Consider the following 17636-nt stretch of genomic DNA (forward strand, 5'->3'; position numbering starts at 1 on the left):
ATAGAGCATAACCAGCTGATAGAGCACAACCAGCTGATAAAGCACAACCAGCTGATAGAGCACCACCAGCTGATAGAGAGCAACCAGCTGATAGAGCATACCCAGCTGATAGAGCACAACCAGCTGATAGAGAGCAACCAGCTGATAGAGCACAACCAGCTGATAGAGCATAACCAGCTGATAGAGCACAACCAGCTGATAAAGCACAACCAGCAGATAGAGCACCACCAGCTGATAGAGAGCAACCAGCTGATAGAGCACAACCAGCTGATAGAGAGCAACCAGCTGATAGAGCATACCCAGCTGATAGAGAGCAACCAGCTGATAGAGAGCAACCAGCTGATAGAGCACAACCAGCTGATAGAGCATAACCAGCTGATAGAGCACAAGCAGCTAATAAAGCACAACCAGCTGATAGAGCACAACCAGCTGATAGAGCATAAGCAGCTGATAGAGCATAACCAGCTGATAGAGCACAACCAGCTGATAGAGAGCAACCAGCTGATAGACTGAAACCAGCTGATAGACCACAACCAGCTGATAGACTGAAACCAGCTGATAGAGCACAACCAGCTGATAGAGAGCAACCAGCTGATAGAACACAACCAGTTGATAGAGCATAACCAGTTGATAGAGCACAACCAGCTGATAGAGAGCAACCAGCTGATAGAGCACAACCAGCGGATAGAGAGCAACCAGCTGATAGAGCACAACCAGCTGATAGAGCATAACCAGCTGATAAAGCACAACCGCCTGATAGAGCGTAATCAGCTGATAGAGCACAACCAGCTGATAAAGCACAACCAGCTGATAGAGCACCACCAGCTGATAGAGAGCAACCAGCTGATAGAGCATACCCAGCTGATAGAGCACAACCAGCTGATAGAGAGCAACCAGCTGATAGAGCAGAACCAGCTGATAGAGCATAACCAGCTGATAGAGCACAACCAGCTGATAAAGCACAACCAGCAGATAGAGCACCACCAGCTGATAGAGAGCAACCAGCTGATAGAGAGCAACCAGCTGATAGAGCATAACCAGCGGATAGAGAGCAACCAGCTGATAGAGCACAACCAGCTGATAGAGGACAACCAGCTGATAGAGCATAACCAGCTGATAGAGCACAACCAGCTGATAAAGCACGACCAGCTGATAGAGCACGACCAACTGATAGAGCACGACCAGCTGATAGAGCACAACCAGCTGATAGAGCACAACCAGCTAATAGAGAGCAACCAGCTGATAGAGCATAACCAGCTGATAGAGCACAACCAGCTGATAGAGAGCAACCAGCTGATAGAGCACAACCAGCTGATAGAGGACAACCAGCTGATAGAGCATAACCAGCTGATAGAGCACAACCAGCTGATAGAGCACGACCAACTGATAGAGCACGACCAGCTGATAGAGCACAACCAGCTGATAGAGCACAACCAGCTAATAGAGAGCAACCAGCTGATAGAGCATAACCAGCTGATAGAGCACAACCAGCTGATAGAGAGCAACCAGCTGATAGAGCACAACCAGCTGATAGAGGACAACCAGCTGATAGAGCATAACCAGCTGATAGAGCACAACCAGCTGATAAAGCACGACCAGCTGATAGAGCACCAGTTGATAGAGCAACCAGTTGATAGAGCACAACCAGCTGATAGAGCAAACCAGCTGATAGAGCACAACCAGCTAATAGAGAGCAACCAGCTGATAGAGCATAACCAGCTGATAGAGCACAACCAGCTGATAGAGAGCAACCAGCTGATAGAGCATAACCAGCTGATAGAGCACAACCAGCTGATAGAGCATAAGCAGTTGATAGAGCATAACCAGCTGATAGAGCACAACCAGCTGATAGAGAGCAACCAGCTGATAGACTGAAACCAGCTGATAGAGCACAACCAACTGATAGAGAGCAACCAGCCGATAGAGCACAACCAGCTGATAGAGAGCAACCAGCTGATAGAACACAACCAGTTGATAGAGCATAACCAGTTGATAGAGCACAACCAGCTGATATACTACAACCAGCTGATATACTACAACCAGCTGATAGAGTGCAACCAGCTGATAGAGAGCAACCAGCTGATAGAGAGCAACCAGCTGATAGAGAGCAACCAGCTGATAGAGAGCAACCAGCTGATAGAGCACAACCAGCTGATATACTACAATCAGCTGATAGAGTGCAACCAGCTGATAGAGAGCAACCAGCTGATAGAGCACAACCAGCTGATATACTACAACCAGCTGATATACTACAACCAGCTGATAGAGTGCAACCAGCTGATAGAGAGCAACCAGCTGATAGAGAGCAACCAGCTGATAGAGCACAACCAGCTGATATACTACAACCAGCTGATATACTACAACCAGCTGATAGAGTGCAACCAGCTGATAGAGAGCAACCAGCTGATAGAGAGCAACCAGCTGATAGAGCACAACCAGCGGATATACTACAACCAGCTCATAGAGCACAACCAGCTGATATACTACAATCAGCTGATAGACTGAAACCAGCTGATTATCTGCAACCAGCTGATATACTACAACCAGCTGATAGACTGAAACCGGCTGATATTCTACAATAGCTGATAGAGCACAACCAGCTGATAGAGAATAACCAGCTGATATACTACAACAAGATGATATACTATAACCAGCTGATAGAGAGCAACCAGCTGATAGAGCATAACCAGCTGATATAGAGCAACCAGCTGATAGAGCATAACCAGCTGATAGAGCATAACCAGCTGATAGACTGCAACCAGCTGATAGAGCATAACCAGCTGATAGAGAGCATAACCAGCTGATAAAGCACAACCAGCTGATAGAGCATAACCAGCTGATAGAGCATACCCAGCTGATAGAGCATAACCAGTGGATAGAGAGCAACCAGCTGATAGAGAACAACCAGCTGATAGAGAGCAACCAGCTGATAGAGCACAACCAGCGGATAGAGAGCAACCAGCTGATAGAGCACAACCAGCGGATAGAGAGCAACCAGCTGATAGAGCACAACCAGCTGATAGAGCGCAACCAGCTGATAGAGAGGAACTAGCTGGTAGAGCCCAACCAGCTGATAGAGTACAACCAGCTGATAGAGAGCAACCAGCTGATAGAGCACAACCAGTTGATAGAGCACAACCAGCTGATAGACTGAAACCAGCTGATAGAGAGCAACCAGCTGATAGAGGACAACCAGCTGATAGAGAGCAACCAGCTGATAGAGCACAACCAGCTGATAGAGAGCAACCAGCTGATAGAGCATAACCAGCTGATAGACTGAAACCAGCTGATAGAGCATAACCAGCTGATAGAGCACAACCAGCTGATAGAGCACCACCAGCTGATAGAGAGCAACCAGCTGATAGAGCCCAACCAGCTGATAGAGAGCAACCAGCTGATAGAGCATAACCAGCTGATAGAGCACAACCAGCTTATAGAGAGCAACCAGCTGATAGAGCACAACCAGCTGATAGAGTACAACCAGCTGATAGAGAGCAACCAGCTGATAGAGCACAACCAGTTGATAGAGCACAACCAGCTGATAGACTGAAACCAGCTGATAGAGAGCAACCAGCTGATAGAGGACAACCAGCTGATAGAGAGCAACCAGCTGATAGAGAGGAACTAGCTGGTAGAGCATAACCAGCTAATAGATCACAACCAGCTGATAGAGCATAACCAGCTGATAGAGAGCAACCAGCTGATAGAGAGGAACTAGCTGATAGAGCATAACCAGCTGATAGACTGAAACCAGCTGATAGAGCATAACCAGCTGATAGAGCACAACCAGCTGATAGAGAGCAACCAGCTGATAGAGCACAACCAGCTGATAGAGCATAACTAGCTGATAGAGCACAACCAGCTGACAAAGAGCGACCAGCTGATAGAGAGCAACCAGTTGATAGAGCACAACCAGCTGATAATCTGAAACAAGCTGATAGAGCACAACCGGCTGATAGAGCATAACCAGCTGATAGAGCACAGCCGGCTGATAGAGCACAACCAGCTGATAGACTGAAACCAGCTGATGGAGCACAACCGGCTGATATACTACAACCAGCTGATATACTACAATCAGCTGATAGAGTGCAACCAGCTGATAGAGAGCAACCAGCTGATAGAGCACAACCAGCTGATATACTACAACCAGCTGATATACTACAACCAGCTGATAGAGAGCAACCAGCTGATAGAGAGCAACCAGCTGATAGAGAGCAACCAGCTGATAGAGAGCAACCAGCTGATAGAGCACAACCAGCTGATATACTACAACCAGCTGATAGAGTGCAACCAGCTGATAGAGAGCAACCAGCTGATAGAGAGCAACCAGCTGATAGAGCACAACCAGCTGATATACTACAACCAGCGGATATACTACAACCAGCTGATAGAGTGCAACCAGCTGATAGAGAGCAACCAGCTGATAGAGAGCAACCAGCTGATAGAGCACAACCAGCGGATAGAGAGCAACCAGCTGATAGAGCACAACCAGCTGATAGAGCACCACCAGCTGATAGAGAGCAACCAGCTGATAGAGCCCAACCAGCTGATAGAGTACAACCAGCTGATAGAGAGCAACCAGCTGATAGAGCACAACCAGTTGATAGAGCACAACCAGCTGATAGACTGAAACCAGCTGATAGAGAGCAACCAGCTGATAGAGGACAACCAGCTGATAGAGAGCAACCAGCTGATAGAGCACAACCAGCTGATAGAGAGCAACCAGCTGATAGAGAGGAACCAGCTGGTAGAGCATAACCAGCTGATAGATCACAACCAGCTGATAGAGCATAACCAGCTGATAGACTGAAACCAGCTGATAGAGCATAACCAGCTGATAGAGCACAACCAGCTGATAGAGCACCACCAGCTGATAGAGAGCAACCAGCTGATAGAGCCCAACCAGCTGATAGAGAGCAACCAGCTGATAGAGCATAACCAGCTGATAGAGCACAACCAGCTTATAGAGAGCAACCAGCTGATAGAGCACAACCAGCTGATAGAGTACAACCAGCTGATAGAGAGCAACCAGCTGATAGAGCACAACCAGTTGATAGAGCACAACCAGCTGATAGACTGAAACCAGCTGATAGAGAGCAACCAGCTGATAGAGGACAACCAGCTGATAGAGAGCAACCAGCTGATAGAGCACAACCAGCTGATAGAGAGCAACCAGCTGATAGAGAGGAACCAGCTGGTAGAGCATAACCAGCTGATAGATCACAACCAGCTGATAGAGCATAACCAGCTGATAGACTGAAACCAGCTGATAGAGCATAACCAGCTGATAGAGCACAACCAGCTGATAGAGAGCAACCAGCTGATAGAGCACAACCAGCTGATAGAGCATAACTAGCTGATAGAGCACAACCAGCTGACAAAGAGCAACCAGCTGATAGAGAGCAACCAGTTGATAGAGCACAACCAGCTGATAATCTGAAACAAGCTGATAGAGCACAACCGGCTGATAGAGCATAACCAGCTGATAGAGAGCAACCAGCTGATAGAGCATAACCAGCTGATAGAGCACAACCAGCTTATAGAGAGCAACCAGCTGATAGAGCACAACCAGCTGATAGAGTACAACCAGCTGATAGAGAGCAACCAGCTGATAGAGCACAACCAGTTGATAGAGCACAACCAGCTGATAGACTGAAACCAGCTGATAGAGAGCAACCAGCTGATAGAGGACAACCAGCTGATAGAGAGCAACCAGCTGATAGAGAGGAACTAGCTGGTAGAGCATAACCAGCTAATAGATCACAACCAGCTGATAGAGCATAACCAGCTGATAGACTGAAACCAGCTGATAGAGCATAACCAGCTGATAGAGCACAACCAGCTGATAGAGAGCAACCAGCTGATAGAGCACAACCAGCTGATAGAGCATAACTAGCTGATAGAGCACAACCAGCTGACAAAGAGCGACCAGCTGATAGAGAGCAACCAGTTGATAGAGCACAACCAGCTGATAATCTGAAACAAGCTGATAGAGCACAACCGGCTGATAGAGCATAACCAGCTGATAGAGCACAGCCGGCTGATAGAGCATAACCAGCTGATAGAGCACAACCAGCTGATAGACTGAAACCAGCTGATGGAGCACAACCGGCTGATATACTACAACCAGCTGATATACTACAATCAGCTGATAGAGTGCAACCAGCTGATAGAGAGCAACCAGCTGATAGAGCACAACCAGCTGATATACTACAACCAGCTGATATACTACAACCAGCTGATAGAGAGCAACCAGCTGATAGAGAGCAACCAGCTGATAGAGAGCAACCAGCTGATAGAGAGCAACCAGCTGATAGAGCACAACCAGCTGATATACTACAACCAGCTGATAGAGTGCAACCAGCTGATAGAGAGCAACCAGCTGATAGAGAGCAACCAGCTGATAGAGCACAACCAGCTGATATACTACAACCAGCGGATATACTACAACCAGCTCATAGAGCACAACCAGCTGATATACTACAATCAGCTGATAGACTGAAACCAGCTGATTATCTGCAACCAGCTGATATACTACAACCAGCTCATAGACTGAAACCAGCTGATAGAGCATAACCAGCTGATATACTACAACCAGCTGATAGACTGAAACCGGCTGATATTCTACAATAGCTGATAGAGCACAACCAGCTGATAGAGCATAGCCAGCTGATAGAGAGCAACCAGCTGATAGAGCATAACTAGCTGATAGACTGCAACCAGCTGATAGAGCATAACCAGCTGATATACTACAACCAGCTGATATACTATAACCAGCTGATAGAGCATAACCAGCTGATAGAGCATAACCAGCTGATAGACTGCAACCAGCTGATAGAGCATAACCAGCTGATAGACTGCAACCAGCTGATAGAGCATAACCAGCTGATAGACTGCAACCAGCTGATAGAGCACAACCAGCTGATATACTACAATCAGCTGATATACTACAACCAGCTGATAGACTGCAACCAGCTGATAGAGCATAACCAGCTGATAGATAGCAACCATATCCATCCCACTGAGAAGTAGCAGTACCTAAGCAGGCAGCAGGCTGCAATGACATGAAAGGGCTTTGGTTATTTGTAACAGCAAGTGTAATCTTTCCACGAATGGTGTCCAAAGTTTTGATGAAGCAGAGATTAAAAATATCCATCTATCTTTATCTGCATGGAGACTCAGATGAGCTTTGAATAGAACCATTTGGTAATTCCTTCTTGAGCATTAAGTCATGACGAGGGTTGTTAACAGTGCTGACAACATTATTTAACACAAGCATAATAAAACACATTAGAAAGCACATCAGCAACATCTGATAGGCCTAACTGCTTGATTATCTAAGAGTATAGAGATGTCAGAGAGAGAGAGAGAGACGCTGTGTGTTTCATAAATTCAAGGGAATCTCCTCAGCTCCTGCCGAGGCACCAGCGGGTAGCAGGTGTAAATATCTCCAGCAGAACGTCCTACTGTGCGCTCATGTATGTGTGTAAACACTGGTATTATTGTAGCCGAGGCCTTGCTTGAGTGAACCTATTCATCCCCTCATCAATTGAAACTCCGTCAGTGAGCAGCCTTGGCACCTCGCCAGAGAGAGAGAGAGAGAGAGAGAGAGAGAAAGAGAGAGAGAGAGAGAGAGACAGAGAGACAGAGAGACAGAGAGAGAGAGAGAGAGAGAGAGAGAGAGAGAGAGAGAGAGACAGAGAGAGAGAGAGAGACAGAGAGAGAGAGACAGAGAGACGGAGAGAGAGAGACAGAGAGAGAGAGAGAGACAGAGAGAGAGTGAGAGAGAGACAGAGAGACGGAGAGAGAGAGAGAGAGAGAGAGAGAGAGAGAGGTAAACAATCCCCTCCCCCCATCGCGTGCTACACGGGGCCTTTAAACATTCCCATGGGCTAGCAGAGGGTGATGCTTTTCTCCAGCCACATCCCTGTTTTAATTGTCTCTTCTAGTTCTCAGAATATAAGCCTATAGAATATAATATATTATTTTTTTTGTCCATGCGAGGGTGGACATTTTCACTCTATTGAACGCAACCCGAAGCCACACAAATTATACTGAACAAAAATGTAAACATAACATGCAACAATCTCAAATATTTTTTATGATTTAAATTTCATTATACAATCAATCAGTCAATTTAAATAAATTAACTACGCCCTAATCTATGGATTTCACATGACTGGGCAGGGGAGCAGCCATGGGTGGGCCTTGGAGGGCATAGGCCCACCCACTGGCGAGCCAGGCCCAGCCACTGGCGAGCCAGGCCCACCCACTGGCGAGCCAGGCCCACCCACTGGCGAGCCAGGCCCACCCACTTGGCAGCCAGGCCCAGCCACTGGCGAGCCAGGCCCACCCACTGGCGAGCCAGGCCCACCCACTTGGCAGCCAGGCCCAGCCACTGGCGAGCCAGGCCCAGCCACTGGCGAGCCAGGCCCACCCACTGGCGAGCCAGGCCCACCCACTGGCGAGCCAGGCCCACCCACTTGGCAGCCAGGCCCAGCCACTGGCGAGCCAGGCCCACCCACTGGCGAGCCAGGCCCACCCACTTGGCAGCCAGGCCCAGCCACTGGCGAGCCAGGCCCACCCACTGGCGAGCCAGGCCCACCCACTTGGCAGCCAGGCCCAGCCACTGGCGAGCCAGGCCCACCCACTGGCGAGCCAGGCCCACCCACTTGGCAGCCAGGCCCAGCCACTGGCGAGCCAGGCCCAGCCACTGGCGAGCCAGGCCCAGCCACTGGCGAGCCAGGCCCACCCACTGGCGAGCCAGGCCCACCCACTTGGCAGCCAGGCCCAGCCACTGGCGAGCCAGGCCCGCCCACTGGCGAGCCAGGCCCACCCACTTGGCAGCCAGGCCCAGCCACTGGCGAGCCAGGCCCACCCACTGGCGAGCCAGGCCCACCCACTTGGCAGCCAGGCCCAGCCACTGGCGAGCCAGGCCCAGCCACTGGCCAGCCAGGCCCAGCCACTGGCGAGCCAGGCCCAGCCAATTAGAATGAGTTTTTCCCCACAAAAGGGATTTATTACAGACAGAAATACTCCTCAGCAACTTACTCAGATGATCCCGCAGGGGAAGAAGCTGGATGTGGAGGTCCTGGGCTGCCGTGGTTACACGTGGTCTGCGGTTGTGAGGCCCGTTGGACGTATTGCCAAATACTCTAAAACAATGTTGGAGGCAGCTTGTGTTAGCTTATGTTAGAGAAATTAACATTACATTCTCTGGCAACAGCTCTGGTTGACATTCCTGCAGGCAGCACGACAATTGCACACTCCCTAAAAAGTCGAGACGTCTGTGGCATTGTGTTGTGTGTCAAAACTGCACATTTTAAAGTGGACTTTTATTGTCCCCAACACAAGGTGCACCTATGTAATGATCCTGCTGTTTAATAAGGTTCTTGATTTCACACACCTGTCAGGTGGATGGATTATCTGGGCAAAGGATAAATGCTCGCTAACAGGGATGAAAACACATTTGTGTGCAACATTTGAGAGAAATATGTTTTTTTTTTGCGCTTATGAACATTTCTGTGGGTTTTTTAAACATTTTTTTCAGCTCATGAAACATAGGACCAACCCTTTACATGTTGCACTTTTATTTTTCTAAAGTTTAATAATTGATCATCACAATTAGACAATAACATTTACTCTCTGAAACACACAACAAAAATAAAAATCGACCTAATCTCTCAGTGTTTTGACTGTTTTAAACCATAGCCTATTTAAATGTGAGTGGTTACTATGGGGTAAATGGCAAAGGAAGGTCCAGTTTGACTTGAAGATTTAGAGACAAAAAGCATGCGGCTGTGTGATGCCTACAGGTTATGACATGTTGTAACTGAGATATTAACATTTTGTCTTCCATGCCTCACTGTAGCCTAGTTGTGTACTCAGTGTAGGCTACTCCACATACTCGAAGCCATACAGGTGCAAATCACATGGTTTGTTCTTTACACACCGCCCTGAAAGGGTTAAAAATAAGCAATGTGAGAAGCCCTACTACAAACTCATTCATCCTTTTCTTCGCCACGCCTTTAAAACGTAAACAAAATGGGGGCTTGACCAATTACAGGCCTAGAATTCCCACGTAGCGATCTGCCGATGATCAGATGACTAAAGGAGAAACTATTTAAATCTGTAATGAGAAACTTGACGCAAATTCATACATTCACTCTGCTGCTACCGGTTTTGAGGCACATACGAAACACTGCCGCCGGCTTTTCATTGACATTTGGTTCATTGGATAGGCTCACTGAAAAACACCAACTGTGAACCTTCCAGTTATTATCTGAACAACTAACGCGCGTTACATTTTTTTTTTAGAAGAAGAAGAAATGAAAAATAGCACTTTTTTGTTGTGGAATTTCTTACTTTGTGCAGTTGCTTTCTTTGTGTCGGGAGCGGACGAGAACACCATTTTCAAAGGTAAAAGTATGTTAAATCTAATCACAAACTATTTCATTTGACTCTTTAAAATCATATTCGGATAGCCTTCCCTAAATGTAAAATATTAGTCTAGATTACCCACTGGAGTTTGGGTCATAAGGGAGAGACGCCATGAAGAAAGGGTCAATGACTCTTAAGGCAGTTTTCGCGTGAGTTGAAAGAGTGACTTTAGGAAGGGTTAACAATGTGGCGCAAAACCCGGACAAGACGCCACGTCTCCTGTTCCATATTGACTTGAGAATTTCAGATTTATCCGTGTTTTACTGAGAACCCAGTCAGTGCCCCGCGAGTCTATTTAAAAGTAGGCCAAAGCGATCAGTCTAAATTCCAATGTTAAATTCCGATTATCTTTACATTTTTACATGAAAGCTATTTTATGTAATACCCACAATTCCACTATCCTGTTCTGTTCCCGAGAGGAATTTATGCTCATGTGCCAGTCGTACCAAAAAGTGATCTAAATATGAATATATTTCTGAATGACTATCCTGACTACAGTAGGACCAACTTCCCTCTTTAATTAACTGCAGATATCCTGAGTGTTCGTGTGAAAGCGTGTCAGTACGATCACGACCAGTGTAAAACAGTGTGGAGCTCTGGAGTGCGGAGATGTGGCCGTGCGCCAGTCGCAGAAAGGCCACGGTAGCAATTCATGTGCGCCGAGTTTAACACGTGTAGACTACAGTAAAATGCTTACAACAATGCGGAGTTTTTAAAATAATAAAAATGGTAATAAAATAACAAGGACACTATATACAAGGAGCAGGCCTACTCGTATCGCGTTAATGTGACTAGGCCATCAGAATGGTTAATAGTGGTGGGTAAGCCATTTTTGTATGTTTATTTTACCTTTTTATTTAACTAGGCAAGTCAGTTAAGAACAAATTCTTATTTTCAATGACGGCCTAGGAACAGTGTGTTAACTGCCTGTTCAGGGGCAGAACGACAGATTTGTACCTTGTCAGCTCAGGGGTTTGAACTTGCAACCTCTCGGTTACTGGGCTACCCTGCCGCCCCGAGCGTTTAAAAAAAAAAAAGATAGACTACACTGTCTGTACTACATTAAGAGGTGATTTCAGGGCGTTGTCATATAAATAATTGGTAAAGATGGCTTTACAGTAACAGCTTCTCCTCCCATCTGTACTACACAGAGTTGATCTGTGAAGCTCCTGATAGTCACCATATTCCTTTCACCAGTCTGGTGCGCTGAATGGAATATGAAGAATCCAGGACAACACTGAGATGCACCTAGATGATACTAATACTGATGTCCCCCTCTCTCCTGTTTCCTCTCCCTCTTCCTTCACTCCTCTCTTTCTCAGATGAGGAGTTTAAAGTACCGAGTGGCGAGGATGAGACGGTCCATGACCTTATCACATACAACATGAGGAAGAGTCTGGACCTAGACGTGGACGGCTGCATCCTGGTGCCTGGTGAGAAGAGGAGTCTGCTGGAATGTGGATTCAACGTCACGGCCAAGACCATCTTCATCATCCACGGCTGGACGGTAAAACAGACTCCCTTCTCGACTATCCTCACACAGTTTAATGAGTCTTTTGTGTTTTTAGAAGTGTGTGTGTGTGTGTGATAGTTTGAGGATCACTCACTCTTTGAGAACCCCCCCAGATGAGTGGGATGTTTGAGAGTTGGATGCGAAAGCTGGTGGCGGCCATGATGCAGCGAGAGCCAGAGGCCAACGTAGTCATCGTTGAATGGCTGCCCATGGCCCACCAGCTCTACCCCGACGCTGTCAATCACACCCACCAAGTCGGCCTCAGCGTCGCCACCACCATCAACTGGCTCCAGGTTTGTAATTGAATTGACTTGATAGTTATGTGGTGTCTTCTATGGGTGAATTTGGTTTGTATACATTGATCTCTAGGCTTACAAATAATGAACAGGAGGACAGTACTGTCTCCAGAAGCTTAGCAGATCCAGGACACATGGAGTCCAGTGTGCTAGAGCACAGCTGAGTAGCCTAACACCCTTCCAAGCCAACCAACTGGCTACTGTAGTAGTAATGTGTTGCGCAGAATTGGCTTGCAGGGAAGGTTTCCCTTAGCAACAGAACAGCCTGGAAGCCGCTGGCAACCTTTGCAGGTGTGGGTGGGAACTCTGGGATTCTAGAATTCTTATGAGTTCTGGGTATGCTGACATTTGGTTGGTTGGTTGGCACTCGGCAGATGCTCTTGAGGAAGAGTTGTCCTGTATCTAGTTTTGCGATTGGAATGGCTCCTCACGAGCCAATGGCTGCATTCCCAGTCCTCTCCCCTCATTCGGGACTTGACTTCCACTAAAAGCAGAGACTGGGTTTAGCTCAAATCCACTTCTTTCCTTTTCACTCATCTAGTCTGTTCAGGTGGATGATTGAGGGGAAAGGAGGCTTTTTAACAGTATTGGGACGCATCCAACGTCTCATTCAGGCTCATGTCCCCTGAACCAGATCAGGACATGGCTGACACGCGAGCCCAGGGTTCAGGCTGTGGATAGGGGAGTAGATTGAGGCAGAAGGTAGAGGTGCTGTTGCATGGAAGGAAGAGTGGGAACGTATTCTGCCCTCATTATCTCCGCTGGGATTGGCTGGTGCCCAGGGAATGACTGACTGCTATTGGCCAAGGGCCAGGTCTTGTTCAGTGTAGCAGCAGCTGATGTGTGTGTTGTCTTGTATTCGATAGGAGGAACAGCAGATGCCTTTGCAGAATGTGCACCTGATTGGCTACAGCTTGGGGGCCCATGTGGCGGGCTACGCTGGCACGTTTGTGCGAGGGAGCGTCGGCCGAATCACAGGTAAGTGGCTCGACGACGGTGTGACATCACTCACTGTTGCTCCTTTAAAACTCTGACCTCTCATGACCCTTTGGCACGGTGCCAAGGTCCTGTAAATCAAACTCTATACTAGTCCAATAGGAAATAAGTACCCATTAGGGTAAAGCTCCATATCGTCCAATAGGAAACAAGTACCCAGTAGGGTAAAGCTCCATATCGTCCAATAGGAAACAAGTACCCATTAGGGTAAAGCTCCATATAGTCAAATATCTAACTCGCGTCAAACACGTCTTTATGGAGTGACGGATGTGTTAAGATGTCTATAGTTTCGGTTGTATTGACTGTATGCCTACAGATGTTAGACACATGTTAGACACAACCCCTTGTCTTGTCCACCAAATGAGACGTTCCTGTCCCCCCCCATCTCTCCTATAGGTCTAGACCCGGCAGGGCCCATGTTTGAGGGGGTGGGGGATGAGAAGCGCCTCTCTTCGGACGACGCTGACTTCGTAGATGTCCTGCATACGTACACGCGCGAGGCTCTGGGAGTGAGCATAGGCATCCAGCAACCTATCGGAGACATCGACATCTATCCCAACGGAGGAGACGTGCAGCCGGGCTGTGACCTGACCAGCGTGCTGACCAGCGCCTCCGGAGGAAGTGAGTAGTCACCGAGACGTGGAGACCAACATCTTCTGAATCTTTCCCAAATTTAGTTTTTAATTATTATGACTTTTATTTTAATAAATCTCGCTTGGTGGATTCTCTTGTAAATACAGTCCCTCCTGGTTCCAGGAATCCTCCAAACAAGATTTCTGAAACTCTGGGAGTTCTGCAACCTTAATTTGGACAGAGTACCGTTCTGGTTTAGCTGTTGTGAGTTAATCTGACCCGTCCTTCCCTCTCCAGACTTCATGGATGTGATGAAGTGTGAGCACGAGCGAGCCGTACACCTGTTTGTGGACTCTCTGCTTAGCAAGGAACACACGAGCTTCGCTTACCAGTGCACAGACCCTGAACGCTTCAAGAAGGGCATCTGCCTGAGCTGTCGTAAGAACCGCTGCAACCAGATGGGTTACAACGCCAAGAAGACGAGGAAGAGGCGCAACAGCAAGATGTACCTGAAGACCCGCGCCGACACACCCTTCGGAGGTGAGCTGTGTTTTGTAGCCCTATGGTTGGTTTAGTGGTTCCAACAAACTGTAACCAGGTTCTAGTTTTTCCTCCTTTTCTTGAACTTACTAGTGTGCTCTGGGTTTAAAGCCTCCTGCTCTGGGTTTAAAGCCTCCTGCTCTGGGTTTAAAGCCTCCTGCTCTGGGTTTAAAGCCTCCTGCTCTGGGTTTAAAGCCTCCTGCTCTGGGTTTAAAGCCTCCTGCTCTGGGTTTAAAGCCTCCTGCTGTGGGCTCTGGGTTTAAAGCCTCCTGCTCTGGGTTTAAAGCCTCCTGCTCTGGGTTTAAAGTCTCCTGCTGTGGGCTCTGGGTTTAAAGTCTCCTGCTGTGGGTTTAAAGTCTCCTGCTGTGGGCTCTGGGTTTAAAGTCTCCTGCTGTGGGTTTAAAGTCTCCTGCTGTGGGCTCTGGGTTTAAAGCCTCCTGCTGTTATAAATCTACATCTGTAATGCCTTGTTTCTTATCTCTTGGCTACTGGTACTGATATCTCAACTTGTTTTGACACACCTTGCAGTCATAAAGCTACTGTAATCTCATGTATAAATTAAATCTTTGCCCCTAGTGTTGATGGAAGTGATTTTTAACCCTCTTGGGCTGTTTGTCCCTCCTAGGGATCCATTATCAGATGAAGATGCATGTGTTCAACAGAAAGCAGGCTGACGACGCTGACCCGACCTTCTACGTGAAACTGTATGGCGCTCACAACGACAGCACAGACTTGCATGTAGACATGTGAGTACATGGTGTTTACTAGACTAGACCTAAAACCCCAAGATGAAAGGTCTTGAGTAGTACTATAGCGCCGATATTGTGACTTGTACTAGGTGTCAAAGCTGGTGTGTTGGGGGTGGGGGAAAAAAAACCTCTGTACTGAATGGGTTAAGTTAGGATTGTGGTGCTGCTCATTTGAATGTGTGGGTTTTGATCAAGCCCTTAACTTCTCACTTAATAGCAAATAAGTGAAAACTATTTACTGTTTGTAAATGACCTGTGATTGACCCTTTTGTGTGTCGCCCCCCCTTCCAGTCCTAACAAAGTGGGTTTGAACCTGACCAACACCTTCCTGGTCTTCACCGAGGATGACATTGGGGACCTGCTGAAGATCCGTCTGAGCTGGGAGGGGGCGTCTGAGTCCTTCGGGTCCTTCTGGAAAAACATTAAGAAGAACTTCTGGGACTGGAAGAGCAGCAGCAAGCCCACCAACCAGGTGTTGGAGGTCCGTAGGATCCGTGTCAAGTGTGGAGAAACGCAGAAGAAGTAAGTTGGGGTGGGAGAACAGCGGCAGCCATTTTGTTTATTTTTTTAGAAATGCTAGTTGTAATTCCATTGGGTGGTTGGTAGTTCACCACGGCGACCATCTGATTTGATAAAACACTCATAAACTGGGATGTTGTCATTAGTCAATTATACTTTTTTTTGTTCTTTTCACCATCATAAACTGGGACTCTGCTTTGGCATATTTAGTTAAGTGTCTTACTCTTTGCCTTTTTTGTGTGTGTTGTCTTACACTTCTCATATTGACCATTTTTCCTTGTTTGTGCTTGTGTAGGTTCACGTTCTGTGCCCAGGACCCCTCGTTGACTGAGATCACTCCAGGACAGGGGATCACGTACGTCAAGTGTCGCGACGGCTGGGAGGTAAAACCCAGTAACAAAAGGTACAGCCCATTCAAATCGTGTTTTGTTGAATTCCCTAACGGTGTCTTATTTTGACTCTGTATAAATCTTTATTACTTTAAACCATTAGGTCCTGAGATTGTCAGTCTGATGTCAATCATGGTTATTGATTGTTCCTCTTGTTCTGATTTGACAGATTACACACATAAGGATTCAGGACTTCAACGATCAATACACTGTCACCATGGGAACCCGACGGTGGGAAGAAAGAACCGCCACCTCCTCGTCTGAGCTCCTGGATGGTTTCCGTTGGTTACTGATGCTCGCATGACTCCGGTCTCTGTCAAATGGGACGACGGGAGGCACGTGCTGTGGGAGGGTTTGGGGCGGTCCTTAATTGTACTGTCTGTCAGGACTGTCTTGACGATTCTTAGTGTTTCTTTGTGCAGACTGGCAGTCAACTCGGATTAGGAAAATGGTGTTCAAATGTGTTATCGGACATTCCCCAACAAACCTAGTCTCTTTACTGTATATTTTTTAAATTAATTTATGAAGAATGGAAGCACTGCGAGACCTTTATTTATCAACCCCCAAGTACAGCCTGTACTGACGCACATTACATTTGAATTGTTTCATATTTGTGAGTTGCAGTATTTGTCTGCTTGCGTTTTGAGTGTATGTCTTTTTGTTATTTGTGTAGTATGACCGTGGTGTGTGTGTGTGAGCTCTTTTGGGTAGAGCGAGCCGACTGAGATTAACGTGACTACACTGTATCACTGAAGGAGGTGACTGGCTGCATTCACATGATCTTTCACTGCATTGTGACTTCTGTGTACCATAGTAGTTTGTGTATATAATGTAACTAACATTTTGTTTTTTTCCTAAATAAATTAACTCACTTATTTTTAATTCTGTTTTGTCCTTTTATCTTTGGCTGGATGGCCATACCAAGGTGTGGTCTGACGTTTGGCTCTTTAAGTATACTTGAAATTACAAGGTTTACTAACCGAGTAGAGCACTACTAAAATATGGCACCCATTTTGAGTTGCTTTAACTTAAAGCCCCAAAATCTGATAATTTCTCAGTGTTTATAGTGTAGTGACTATAAGTTGACTTAATGACTTAGGTCCATGTTAAGTCTACTTGCAGTCAATTCGGAAAAGTATTCAGACCCCTTAACTTTCTGCACATGTAAATCCTCAATCTACACACTACCCCATAACGAGAAAGCTAAAACTGTTTTTTAGACATTTTTGCAGATGTCTTAAGATTACTGCAATGTAGAATAATAGTGAAAACAAACTATGAAATAACACATACGGAATCATGTAGTAACCATAAGTGTTAAATCAAAAAAATATTTGAGATTTTTCAAAGTAGCCACCCTTTGCCTTGACAGCTTTGCAAACTTGGCATTCTCTCAACCAGCTTCATGAGGTATTCACATGGAATGCATTTCAATGAACTGGTGCCTTGTTAATTTGAGGAATTTCTTTAATGTATTTGAGCCAATCAGTTGTGTTACAAGGTAGGGGTAGGGTTGGTATACAGAACAGCCCTATTTAGTAAAAGACCACGCCCATATGGCAAGAACTGCTCAGAAATGAGCAAAGAGAAACGGCAGTCCATTACTTTAAGACATGAAGGT

General features: G+C 46.8%; 1 protein-coding gene across 2 annotated transcripts; it reads left to right on the forward strand.

Moving 5' to 3' along the window:
* The first annotated feature begins 10142 nt into the window (after nt 1–10142).
* LOC115126136 (endothelial lipase-like) lies at nt 10143–16897 on the forward strand. 2 transcript variants are annotated; one of them, XM_029655734.2, is made up of 10 exons: nt 10143–10425; nt 11763–11947; nt 12067–12246; nt 13116–13227; nt 13642–13866; nt 14116–14358; nt 14984–15104; nt 15399–15629; nt 15922–16029; nt 16185–16897. In XM_029655734.2, exons 1-10 carry the CDS (start codon nt 10329–10331, stop codon nt 16195–16197), a joined length of 1515 nt encoding a protein of 504 aa, XP_029511594.1. In that variant the 5' UTR covers nt 10143–10328; the 3' UTR covers nt 16198–16897. The 2 variants fall into 2 exon arrangements, with proteins under 2 accessions (XP_029511594.1, XP_029511595.1); XM_029655735.2 differs by having other exon boundaries at nt 10143–10419.
* The last annotated feature ends 739 nt before the right edge of the window (nt 16898–17636 follow it).

This window comes from Oncorhynchus nerka, linkage group LG27 (genome assembly GCF_034236695.1).
Source record: "Oncorhynchus nerka isolate Pitt River linkage group LG27, Oner_Uvic_2.0, whole genome shotgun sequence".
Taxonomy (NCBI): domain Eukaryota; kingdom Metazoa; phylum Chordata; class Actinopteri; order Salmoniformes; family Salmonidae; genus Oncorhynchus; species Oncorhynchus nerka.